We start from the raw sequence: 12,831 nt of genomic DNA on the forward strand, positions 1-12,831 counted from the left end.
AAACATGGAGGAGCGGCAACGCTCCAGAAGACCCTCTGATCTACGGAGCAAAGCAGCAAGAGCAGGCGAGCCCGCTACCAATTACGGATTCCTTCCTCATCGGCCAAGCTAGCTCCCAAAAAACAACACTCGTCACACGACTGCTCCTTCATCCTTCTTCCTGCTCTACAAGTATACGAGTTACACAACTTTCCAAGCCCATCTGATCATGCCCACGTGCCTATGAATCCCGACGCCGCCGTACTTGCTGAGATCAATCTCAAATCTGCCAACTTCTTCAAACCCCAGCTTGTCGAATAGCCGTCTAGCGGGCCCCTCGGATACCGTGTCCAGGTAAATATGTGTAATCTTTGCTCGATCCGCGGCCTCTATCATTTGCTTCACGAGTGCAGTGGCTGCTCCCCTTTGGCGCTCTGTCTTCATAGTCCCGATATTTGAAAGCACTGTTGGTAGTCGTTAGCCTTCGGCAACCATCCCAGCAACATGTCAAGACCAACAATAATGCCTTCGTCCACGCAGCACGTCATTTCGAAGCTTCATGACTCGTTGTCTGAAGTCCACGATGAGGCCTGAGTTCATCCCGGGTGCGATCGAGTCTCCGTGCTTGGGCCTAACCTGTGTCATTCTTGAACTCGATATCGGGAATAACTCCAGAGCATACCATCTGCTCTTCACTATCTGCCTCATCCTTGGGCAGCTGCCATTCAGCAAAGCTGACTATCTTGTTGCGCTCGTTCCGACTGACGAACCAGGATTGTTCTGGGTCTTGTAAGCTTTCAGTGATCCGTGTCGCTTGGTTGTAATTCAGCGCAAGCAAGTTCGAAGACCCCAGGCAGAGCTCTAGGAATGGCGTGGGCTCATCTTGAGAGTAGATCGATGTTATTGCAGGAACGTCAGCAAGTGTCGCTTCCGATACCTTCCAAGACATTGATGAGCGTCGCGAGGATTATGCAGAAGAGAGGCCCAAGTAGGTAGGCTGGTCATCTACATATCCCTCCGATCGACTGTCATATGTGTGTATTGCTACGTACTTGTGAGATAAGCTCTCATGCAAGGCGATAAGCACTCGCGTAACCCTGATCTGCATACCTCGGTTGCAGACCCGACAGAGTCTGTGAGCGCTCTGTACTCTAGATACCTATGAGCAAGCCAGCCTCGACTCTATACACAATTATACAAGATCTTCACATGTTACTGCATAATCGTAAGGCTAGAATGTGGAGCACTGGAGCTGGATCCATGTGGAAGCCTTTTGCGGAGAAGCAGCCGAAAGTCAAACGACACTTCCGCTTTTCGACCTCCTGCAGGGGCTGAAGCTGTACTCCTGAAGTCGCGACACAAAAAGACCTGTTCTTCAGCTCGACCAGCATGAATCCGCTGTCCAGCGTTTGCTACTTCAGGTAGCAAACAATCAAAGTCTTTCAGCTTAGACCCACCACCCAGAGGGCTTAGGTAGCCACTACCCATTGCAACTCCTGCCAAGTTGACGCTTGGCAACGTGCCTTCGAACGACGATAGTTTATCGAACCGGCGCAGAGCCCCTGATGGGCAAGATAGATGGTAAGCATTCAGCTAGCTAGCTGACTAGAGACGAGCATCCGGATGAATTTCAGGTGCAGCTCTGCCGTTTGATTTTCACTTTTCCACCTTCGTGTCCGTCCACTCCTTTGATACCCCTCCAAACATGCACCACGCCAAAGCGACTGCCGTCGCCTTCGAATCACGGTCACGGTCGTCGCCGGGTAGAATGGACCCGCGACGCAGGCGGTTCGTCATTATCGCTCTTGTCACTATTGTGCTCTTCTTCCTCTACATATCGGTGGGGCATCCGCCGTCGGTATCCTCTGCAGTGCAGGCAGGACTCGACTACTTTCTTCATGTGCCGGATCTCCCTGCGGCAAACTCGACTCTTGGTGTAAGACTAGATTGACCAGAGCTGGTCTGCTATTACTGACATATTTGACCAGTTCGGTGCTATCGTCGCCGTCTCTACACTCACATCGAAACGTCGTAACAGTCTGCTGCTGGCAGCAAACATCACCGAGATCGACATTACCATCCCCGACCAACCAGTCTGGACGGACACAGACCTGAAAAACTTCGTGGCAAAGAACGTTTCTACAATCACACGCGGCTCGGCACTGGCATGGATGGGCCACTTGAATGTGCTGCGCTGGTTTCTGGACTCTGGGCTTGAAACAATGCTAGTCATGGAAGACGATGTGGACTGGGACATACACCTACGCACATCGCAAGTACCTAAAGTGGCAGCCGCCATGCGCACTCTCCTTACCGAGCAGGCCAACCATCTTCCCGCAATACCTAGCACAAGGCAGAAGATAGTCACGCCAGAACAAGCAGGAGGCTACTGGGGCAACCACCTCGACTGGGATATCCTTTACCTCGGCCACTGCGGCGACATGTTCACACGCTCCGAATGGACAAACGAAACAGAAGTCCCCCGCGTCGCCCTCAGCGACCCAACCCTGCCATCGCCAGAATACATGCATATCCTTACCCGCCGCTTCCTCGCCGAAATAGGTGTACCGATCAAGACGCGCGTGGTCCACAAATCCATTTCTCCGTTATGTACCTTCGGCTTTGCGCTATCTCGCGCAGGCGCCGAACGACTACTTTACGACGTCGCTGCCTCGGAGCCAGAAGGCGGTTGTGAGGCCTACGACGTGCGCATCCTCGAAACCTGCCGTGATCTGTCTTTCCGCTGCTGGTCTGCAAACCCAGAACTTTTCCACCACCAAGACGCACCCAGCGAAATCGCCATCGTAAACGCCAAAAAGGGCAAAGACCATACTGCCAAAGAGCATGACTTGAAAGCTTCGCCGCCAGGGATTGGAGTAGACAGTGAAGGCAGATTACAAGGAGCTGCACCGAACATCGCTTGCGGAGTCCGAGGAAGCAGTTTTTGGACGCAAGATCCAGACACAGTCGAGTACTTGAAAGAGGTTGTGGGGAGACAGGGGCATTGTCTGAGAGACCTACACGCTGAAGACATGAGTGTTTGGCCTCATCTCTAATCGAGATTCTTGCTCTTCTTATTTCTTTTCTTGTAGACTTCATTTTTCCTCACAAATTTTCTTTAACTGTCTAATGAACATACAATTCTCTTACGCTATGGTCTTGCTCAAGAGCTTGAGCCGATATACAAGCCATCAGAACAAATGGTTGTGGACGGCTGGGGACATTCAAGGATAACGGACCAGGGCACATCAAGCAAACAAAGGCAAGAGATATACTGACGATATTCAAATCTTTCAATTCGTCCTCTTTCATGATGAGGAAACATGGATATATATATGGGTCTCGTATTGTGCTAGGAGCGAACGTGAAACGGCAAAAACACAAATGTAGTGGTATTGAAACGAAAGGGTTCAGCAGGAGGAAAAAGCGATTGGCGGGGCATTACAATGAAGAAAAAGGAAAAGGTGTTTAAAGAAATGAGTACAGGGAAAGAAATCGAAAAGACACGTTCGTTCGGCAAAAGGAGGTCATTCTCATGTCCAGAAACGGGGAGAGCAGCCCGAGCCAGCGGGGGTTCCCTCGATTGCATGCAAGAAGTCTGGAGCAGTCATGTCTAGTCGTCGTCCATGTCGGGGTTTGCAACAAAGAGGCGTACACCGCTCATGGTGGTTGTGCGGTCGTCGACGCTGCCTCGTCGGCGCAACTCGTCATTCGTCTTTTGTTGGTCGTAGTTGTATGAGAGGGGTGCACGAGTGGGCAGACCTCCGACATCGCCAAAGGATCGCTCTTCTTGGATGGAGCCACTGGACCCGCCATTGCCGCCGGGATGGTTGAAGTAGTCGTTTCTAGGGGCACCTTGTTGGGGTGTGGCATCAGAGTATGAGCGAGTGGTAGCGATCGAGTCCTGGCGTTCACGCGACTCTGGGTGCTTGTCGACGGGGCTGTGGTTGCTAGGTGGTGTGCTACCATTGCTGAAGCGAGCGGCGGTAGGTGTAGGACCAGCATAGTAGCTTTCGCGCATATGACGGCCTGAACCCAGACTGCTACGACCAGAGTTGTTACGTTGGTGGTAGCGAGCAATAGCGCTGTCATCGTCACTGTTGTCCTCGTCGACTTCACTAGCACTCAGACGCATAGGCACACCAGCGCCGGACAGGTTGCCAGCAGCGGAGTATGCTGAAGCCTTGACAGCACCGTGATGACGGATCTTGCTGGCAATGCCTCCACTGCTTCCACTTGTGCGGTTGTTGCCAGTAGCCGAGACACCACCAACAACCTCCATCTGAGCGCGCATCTTGGCAGCCCTTTGCTGGGCGAGCATGCGAGGGTCCTCGAGCTGGGCACGATCGCACCAGACGGTGGCCTTCTGTTTCCGCATCAGGGAGACATATGACGAAGGGGAGTTGTTCGATCGGGACGAAGTTGATCGGCGGATTGACGAAGCATATGACGAAGGAGCGGCAGGAACGCGGCCGTGCACGCTGCTGTGGGTGCTTGTGGTCGAAGTGGTGGCATTGGAGAGAGTGCGGCGAGATTGATTGAGCGGCGGGGGTTGAGGTGATTGCTGGTATTGCTGAGGAGGAACAACGCTGGACGAGATGGTACGCGTGCGAGAGTGGGCCAGGTAGTCCATGGCAGGCGCGGTCGACGGTACAGGCCTTCGGTGCACGCTGAATTGCTGTGCCGGATAGTCCAATGATGCGGCCATGGCGACGAGGATGTGTGGAAGAGCGAGAGGCGAGTTATGAGTAGACCAGCAGCGGCACAGACAGGTGTGAGAGCGGGGGTGGACGTGGCCTGGATTGTGTGAAGGTTGGAGGTACCGGTACGATACGAGGATAGAGTATGTGAGGGGTCGCGCGTCAAAGGCGTTGGCGGCTGTCCGGTTGATGTATTGATTGCTATCAGAAGCCAAAGAGGTTCGCTGTGATAAGAGATGCAGACCAACAATGAAACATGTGAGAAACAGGATTTAGGAAGGGCAGACTGGCAGCCGGCACAGGCGGGAGATCGAAGATTCTATATCAAAGCGCATCCCAGCATGTGGACCCAAGAATTGTAACCCAAAGCTCAGACGTACAGTAGCATCGTTTTACGCTTCATCCTCCACGCCCGCGCCCCAGTCAATCCATACCCGGGTATATCCATGTCTCTCACACAGACTCTCAGGGCTTCCTTGCGCGCATGTGAGACTCGTGCTCGTATCTGAGATGTGAACTTTCTCACCGTCTTTCGACCCCTACATTTCAAGATATGCACCTCGCCAATCACATGCTGACATGCTTGCCTGTGCCCTCGACAAGAAATCCTCGCATGCTGCTTTTCTGCATCACCTGCAAATCATTCACTTTGTGCTCGCTCTAGCGCTAGAAACAGTCTAGACTTGAACCAGCGGCCTCCAGCTCGGCCAAACTAGCATATTGTAAGGGTGCCTGTCAAGTTTGGAAGACAAAGGCGTCACCCAAAGGCCCAACAGACAGAAAATCCCGCGTGCCGTTACTCGACAAAAGTTACGAACTGTTTGAAAATCAGGAGTCCCCAGCCTTCAGCCCGATCCTCGAAACAACCTTCCATTCCACTCACGTCATCTGTGGCTGCAAAATGGTGGAGATTTTTGCTTGTACAACTCTATTCAAAAAATATCCCGGCCCGCCAACTTCGATTTCATGAGAAAGTTGAAAACCATGCTGCCGTCTTTCTCGCTACGGACTATGTGCCGTTCAAGAAATCGGTGATGCTGTGAAAAGCCAACCGATCAGCGCTCACGTTGCTGCTATCCGACCCGTACCGCGGTAGACTTCCCATTTTGACAGGCATGCTTCCTTGATCGATTGCAGCTCATCAGTTCCAACGGCTTTTGGCTTTGGTCTCGGGAGCATGGTTTGCTTGCCGTCTTCCATCGCTTTCCCGACAGGACAGCACGCGTTTGCAGACTCCACTCTGTGCGCGATGCTCGACATGAACCATGAAGACATACTTGCGTAGTCTTTGTCCGGGGCCTCTTTCCTTCACCATCTAAAATGTTCTCTTCCGGAGACTATCGCTCCACCGCATTCTTGTGATCTTCGATCTTCCGAAGGTCGTACTCTGTCAGCCACAGATACTGCCCACGTTGCATGTACTAATTTTGCGCGCTTCGACAAGCATCCACATTCTCCTTTTACCATAAATGAGCACCATCACGCGAGCCCCTCGTGTGGGCGCGTACCAGATATGGCCACAGTGCTACCGGCTATCCTGACTCTGTATCATTGGGCTAGTTTCCAAAATAAGATAAGCATTCAAAGTGAACGATCTACAGCGCTGCTCTCTCGCCTATCAGCAAGCCCTCGGAATCTACGGAATCAATGCTGCTTGGCATGCAAAGAACCGAGCAATAGAGAGCTCAATCTGTCTACACGTTTTCTGCTGCAAAGCTTAGGAGTAGATGAGCAGTTGCAAGGACCCATATAGCAAGCGCTGTAGGAGCAACGGGTATCACGAGAATCCCCAGCCTCATCTGCGCGCACGCGATTCGCATCGACCCACCTGTCGCGCTTCACCATGTCAACAGAATTAAGGCCTCCCTCCTTGTCCTCAATCTCATACCATATTCTCAATTCGGCTGGTGCACAGATTGCCCCGACTTTGCGCCAGTTTTGAACGAGAAAATCTGTTTCGAAGAGCTATTCAGACGCTGTCGATTAAACTCGCGAGTTTGAACTCTAAACTCATGAATCTTGTGATCGTCTTGTAGAAACAAGCGGTGGACGAAGATACAGAGACAAAACCAGATGAGGTCCCCACCATATGGTCACGAACTGAGACACAAGACTTGAGCCGCATGGCACGAGAAATCTTCAGGGTCCACTGGCTGTTTCAAGGCGCCATTTTGCAGGTATACCATCCACGAGCTAGCAACCACTCTGTCTTTCTTGACTCCTGTCACACGTTTCGACTATGAAGATCCTAGGGTCTCAAACGCGGCACTTTATCTGTGGATCGAGAGAATATCACATCCTGCGACATGTCTCCGAAGGTCTTCCTGAGCTGATAGACTGACTTTGCCAAGCACACAAGAAGCCAAGCAGTCAGCAAATCCTTCCGACTCGGACCTTGGTCAAACGATCCTGTCTCAAATATCGTGAGATAATACCACTCTGCGGCGCCGAGAGGTTGCTCTGCTGAGAAAAAAGAAAGAAGTAGTATTGATGTTGGTGTGCAACAGAATCTTCGAGTTACGATTGTTCGCTACCAAAAATGTAGGTGAACACCGCTCAGGATTCAGACGTTGTACACGGATACGAGTTTGTATTCTATTAATATCGCTATAAGGTGGAAGACCATGTTTCTTCTTATAACGACTTTCGTCACTGGTTGTGACGTCCATCGCTTCTAGAAATAATTTCGAATGGAGAAGCCCATTTGACTTTAAGGGAAAATGCTCACGGCAAGCAGTAACCGCCATCAACGATGATGTCTGCTCCAGTTGTATAGGATGCAGCATCCGAAGCCAAGTACAGGTATGCGCCGCGCATCTCATGTGTCTCGCCCTCACGGCCCATGGGAATCTTGCTCCTCCAAATGGCTTTTGTTTCTTCCGGCACGAATGTTGTAAGTTCTGTTGCAGTGTATCCAGGAGAGACAGAGTTGCATCTTGCGATTTTGATCCATTCAACAGCCAGGCATTTGGTCAAATGTAATACGGCGGCCTTTGCTGCGTTGTATGCTGACTGAAGTTGAGGGAAGTTGACGATGTGTCCTGACATTGAAGCAGTTGCGATGAACGAGCCGTATGAGTAGTTGTCGAGCTTGTTGCCGTTCATGTCGGTGCCTTCTTTGGCTTGCCGCCTCCAGATCTCGCCAGCAGCGCGTGCACAATAGTATACACCATCGATATCTGTCGTCACAACTTTGCGGTAGTGGTCCAATTCTCCGTCGATCATGTTGCCCTGGGTCCATGGAATACCGGCATTGGCGACGAAAATATCGAGGCGTCCGTTCAGGTCTCTCACACTCTCGGTGAGGCCTCTCTTCACGTCTTCGGCGTCTGTTACATTGACTTTGTATGCCTTGCCTGTCATGAACATTGTCAGAATATCAATTGCACATCAACTTTCGCAGCCTACTCACAGCTGACACCATACTCCTTCTCAATTTCCGCAGCACGGTCGTGGGCTACAGTGTTACTGTTGTACCAGATAGCAACATTTGCGCCAGCCTCGGCATATGTCTTTGCAACCGCAAGACCAATGCCAGCAGGACCTCCACTGATCACCGCCGTCCTACCCTTCAAGCTAAACAAGGACAAAATGCTGCTGGGCTTTGGAGCGACAGTGTTGTTGACAGCAAAGAGACCATCCTTAGTGATACCACCGTCCATGATTGAGCGTGCGGATTGACGAGGCAGAAGAGACAATGAAGACAACGACGACTCAGGAACAGCTCGTCTAAGAACGAGGGACAACCGAACACAAGACATCTTTGTAGGCTTTCGTTATCTTTACCCTTGTCGTTGAGCCCGGTGGAACCTCGAAAGGAAGAAATCCAGGAAAGTCTAATGAGCCATAGTTCATCCTTTTTGTTCCTGGTAGAAATGCCCCAGATTTACTGTCGTCGATATTCCCCGGCTTGCAATATCAAGGTGGGGGCGGGCACGAGCGATGCCCTTTCACCAGTCACCAGTCGTTCCGATTCGCCATGGCCTTCCTTTGGTCCAGTACGAGCTCTGCTTTAGCCGGTTGTTCGCTTCGTCTTGAGTTGGCACTGGCGTCTACCACTGGCGAAGATGTTTCGTTGTGTTTATTCTACCGGGTCAAAGTCGACCGAAGCCGAGGCGAGTCAGGGTCCAGGGTCATCATCGGGCCCGGCTGAATGCAAGGGTAATTTTGCAGGAGCCGCGACTTCCTTTGATCGCACACGCATACCATCAAGCACTTGTCTGCAACTGATCAAGATATCCATTACCGCAAATATATCGAACGCTGTCGGACGTAATCGAGATTCTACGGGTGTGATCTCTATTCCATAGGGCTATCTCTGACTCTTATGGTCTGGAGGATCTGACATATCCCTGTGGAATGTTCATGAGAGACAATGCTCGACCCTCGTCTGCCATAACAGATTGTTGTAAGTCATACACCGGGACATCCATTATGATGTTCATATGTTTTATGGATATGTGAAGCAGATGATCATCCCTGCAAGACAGGGTGGTGAGCAAGATCAGAATCATCAATTCTGGTCACGAATTTCTACGATGTCCAATGCTGTGATGGTGAGCAGCATTCCTCAAGCCCTGTTGTGGCAACCCTTCCATGCCTTAGGCCTGTTGTGTTATGGAACGATCACTCCAGCCATAGCTTGTGCTGACTATGCCACGATCAATTCATGAACAACAAGGTGATGACCATCAAGAATCGACATGAGACTAGCATCAATGAATCGCTGAGCACGCGATAATATCACAAATAGTCGACTGGAGTATATCTCAAGAGCGCGCTAACAACCATGTCGTCCGCCGTCGTCGGAATCGGCGCAGGCCTCGGCGCGCTCTTTCTCTGCGCGGCTTGCTTCGTCGTCTTTCAAATCTACAAACGTAAACGCGAACACAACCGCGAAATCGCCGAGATTGAACAAGGCTTTCCTCCAGCGCGACCTGTAGAGGTCTCTCAGCTACAACAAGGAAATGGCGCATCACAACTACCATTCATGCCGACATATGCGCCGTGTGGAGGATGGGGTGCACTGACATCAACAGAGACGATACATCATCTATCACCTTTTGCGCAGGTTGACAACCGCACCCACCCAACTTTTGTCTTTCCTGAAGAGCAGGCACGGTCAGGGTGGAGCTTTCCTGGAAGGAGGCCAAGGATAGGACTTATGCCATCTGGTGCTAGAAGATTGCAAGCACTTTCAGCTATCATGGAGAGTCCAAGAGGGGGTACGCCCAAGGCTAACTCCAGAAACTCACCGACTGCAACCAAAGGAGGAGCTGTCCGAGAACAAGAAGTGTCCGCTTCTGTGGAACAGTTGATTCCAAAGCCAGAGGTCGTCACGACAGATCTGCCGCAAATACCTCCTCGCTCAGCCTCGCGACCAATAAAGCTGGCTGGTGTGCCTACTCTCGAACCACCAACGCGGGAGCCATCATGCCGACCCCGAGCAGCTCGATCAAAGTCATTAGGGACTGTCTCTGACCCCAATAAGCCCAACTCGACAAATACATTCTCGTCTGCTCCTGGACCGGCACCAACAGGACCTTTGCCTCCTCTTCCTCCTCTGCCAAGGAACATTAGTCGACAAAGTGACTACAATCCTGCGAACCGGCATAGCGCTCTTGGTATACCTTCAACAAAGCATAATGATAGCACATCAACGAGCCTGAACAGCAGTCCTGAACGCAACTGGGAAAGGATCGTGAGTTCAGAGAACATCAATCCTATACCGAAGTTCAGGAACATCCAGAAACCTCCAACGCCAGATGGTGTTGCAGCAGAAGCAGGCGCTGAATTTTCGACTAATTGTGGTAGTTCTCGACCAGCAAGTTACATCGGACATCGAAGAAGTCTTGTTTGTCCAAGTATCACGTCTACTGGCAGCAATCGCAACTCTGTGTCTAGTATCACATCCACTTTAGAGAAACAGTCAAACAGACTATCGATACCACAAATTTTAAATGCTGATCGCATCAGTATAAGCCGTGTATCGTCTTCAGGCTCTCTTAGCAGCGGTACTGGCGGTATTACCATGGTCAGTACTCCAAGGCGACATACCGGATCCTCAAGAGTCTCAGCAACTGGGTCACCATCAGAGAAGCCCAAGCCAAATATCTTGCGGACGGTATCAGGCAATGCTGGCTCCCCACAAAGACCGATGAAGAGTACCTTGAAAGATCCGGGTGCCGAAACCATGTTCAAATGGGAGAAATCAGTGATAGGTCCCAAGCACTCCATCTTGAAGGGCAGCCCCAGTGCGAGAAAAGGCCATCGCAGACAAAATTGTGTCCGCTTATCGACTCTCGCACCCACAGTTCTGGGGCCAGGAGCTCGGAGCAGATCGACTAGCCCTTCAATGGATGGGATTCAAGAAGAGTTACCGGATCGTACACTTGGACCAGTGGCCGATAAGCATCTAAATGGCGATGTGACATTGCGACCGCGAACCACCATGGATCCCTTGAGGTTACGTGCATCGCTGACACCTAGCTCACCGACTCTCTCTATGGTGGCATACCAAAACGAGCCGTCACCTTGGCACAGTGAAGTAAACTCGAGACGTGCATCATACGTGTCGCCAGGGGAAAAGTCTGCACGATCACGAGAGGCATCACTATTCAGTATACCCAGTCTTCCGGAGCTGAGTCACATTGGACAAGATGAAGTGGTGCAGCAAGGACCGGAAACACCTGCAATAGAGTTTACCCGTCCATCGACTGAATGGTCGGAGCATGAGCGCAGTCCTCCATTCGGACTCCATGTCACACCGAGCAATTCGAAACGTTCAGTCTACAACCCTGCCTCATCTCCACCACTGCCATCATGGTCAAACAAATACGACCCGCCTGCTAGTGGACAAGAGTACGACCCTAACAGGCCAATATCAGTCTATTCTTCCGATGAGGAAGACAGCAGCTCTCCTAACTTTCCATTCGCGCTCAAAGATGAACCTGCACCATTGGCTCGTTCATCACCGCTGTCATTCCTAGCTGACTATGACGACGAAAAGGAGAATGATAAACTCAGATCTCCAAAGAGCGAAAAAGAGATCGAATCACCATATGCTCGTGCAGCCGCTTTCACTGAACGCATCCGCTCACCCTTCGAATCCATGCCTATTCTCCGTCCCCATGTCTCGTTCATGGAAGACTTGGATCCAAGTTTACCTTCTCCACCTGCATCACCCAATTCCAGCATTTGTAAAACACCTCCACTTCTTTGTCGAACTGTTAGTAACGCCAGTGATACACTTCCCAGCGCAAAGCTTGCAAATCCAACCACCAGTACTCGCCGTCAAGATCGTCGCAGTAGCAGCATAAGCCCACGCCGCCGCAGTGGCAGCTCTAGTCCTCGTCGTCGCAGCGGTGGTATTGAAAAACCCTCCTCTCGCAGCAAGCGCATTACAGGACCACGTGCCCAACCACCGAAGGATATCCGCAAAAGTATCATGGCACTGAGACGTATGAACTCGTCATTACAAATGTCAGAGGACGAGCTCGGCAAAGGCTCACACCGCTACCTCCATCTTGGGCGCGAAGCCTCCCTCGAACTCCCCTTCGACTTTGGGTTTTCTTCGGAGGTCTCTGACAATGAAGGAGAAGACGATCCACCACAAGATATTCTGCTTGAAGAAGAAGAAGATGACCAAAAGGATAAAAGCAGGGAATGTCACTATATCACTTATTCGCCTACAAAGCCTGTTCTCAGTCTCTTGACTACACTCCCCGAAGCAAAGAGGAACAGACTCTCCGTATGGGATGATGGAGAAGGCTACTGGGCAGACCAAGAACGTCGCGTCACTGAAGCCGTAACATCCAGTCCTGTAGATACGCCCACCAATGCCTTGGACAGAATGTTGGGTTGGGAAGCAAAAGACGGAAACAATACAAAACACAGTCCTTTGGGGCAGTCGGGAAAGGAAGAACTACAAGTCTTGCACGAAGGAGAGGAAACGACTACTTGGGACAGAAGAAAGAGCAAAGCGATGGAAACGCCAAAGAGCGTGAGGAGTTTGTACGATCAACAGGGGTTTTACAGGAGTCCGTGAAGATGAGCAAAAGAGAAGAAAGAACTGCTTCTTGGAATGTTGAGCAGGATGTAAGCGAGGTTATCTGGATGATCGTGCGTAGTGTGATTGGACTTTGGCAATGGA

General features: G+C 51.1%; 5 protein-coding genes across 5 annotated transcripts; 2 read left to right on the forward strand and 3 right to left on the reverse strand.

The window, feature by feature from the left end:
- Positions 1–180: 180 nt before the first annotated feature.
- On the reverse strand, positions 181–928 carry M437DRAFT_76747 (uncharacterized protein; the record flags this gene model as incomplete). The annotated part of the gene is made up of 3 exons (XM_041026678.1): positions 181–443; positions 498–615; positions 662–928. The coding sequence occupies 3 exons, from the start codon at positions 926–928 to the stop codon at positions 181–183; spliced, it is 648 nt and encodes a 215-aa protein (XP_040878210.1).
- An 819-nt stretch (positions 929–1,747) lies between these two features.
- On the forward strand, positions 1,748–3,035 carry M437DRAFT_76748 (uncharacterized protein; the record flags this gene model as incomplete). The annotated part of the gene is made up of 2 exons (XM_041026679.1): positions 1,748–1,915; positions 1,968–3,035. 2 exons carry the CDS (start codon positions 1,748–1,750, stop codon positions 3,033–3,035), a joined length of 1,236 nt encoding a protein of 411 aa, XP_040878211.1.
- A 557-nt stretch (positions 3,036–3,592) lies between these two features.
- M437DRAFT_67564 (uncharacterized protein) lies at positions 3,593–4,687 on the reverse strand (the record flags this gene model as incomplete). Its single annotated transcript, XM_041024964.1, has 1 exon — positions 3,593–4,687. One exon carries the CDS (start codon positions 4,685–4,687, stop codon positions 3,593–3,595), a length of 1,095 nt encoding a protein of 364 aa, XP_040878212.1.
- Positions 4,688–7,403: 2,716 nt separating this feature from the next.
- Positions 7,404–8,341, reverse strand: M437DRAFT_86085 (NAD(P)-binding protein; the record flags this gene model as incomplete). The annotated part of the gene is made up of 2 exons (XM_041028394.1): positions 7,404–8,035; positions 8,092–8,341. The coding sequence occupies 2 exons, from the start codon at positions 8,339–8,341 to the stop codon at positions 7,404–7,406; spliced, it is 882 nt and encodes a 293-aa protein (XP_040878213.1).
- Positions 8,342–9,468: 1,127 nt separating this feature from the next.
- On the forward strand, positions 9,469–12,726 carry M437DRAFT_76751 (uncharacterized protein; the record flags this gene model as incomplete). Its single annotated transcript, XM_041026680.1, has 1 exon — positions 9,469–12,726. One exon carries the CDS (start codon positions 9,469–9,471, stop codon positions 12,724–12,726), a length of 3,258 nt encoding a protein of 1,085 aa, XP_040878214.1.
- Between the last annotated feature and the right edge of the window lie 105 nt (positions 12,727–12,831).

This window comes from Aureobasidium melanogenum, assembly GCF_000721775.1.
Source record: "Aureobasidium melanogenum CBS 110374 unplaced genomic scaffold scaffold_16, whole genome shotgun sequence".
In the NCBI taxonomy this organism is placed as follows: Eukaryota; Fungi; Ascomycota; class Dothideomycetes; order Dothideales; family Saccotheciaceae; genus Aureobasidium; species Aureobasidium melanogenum.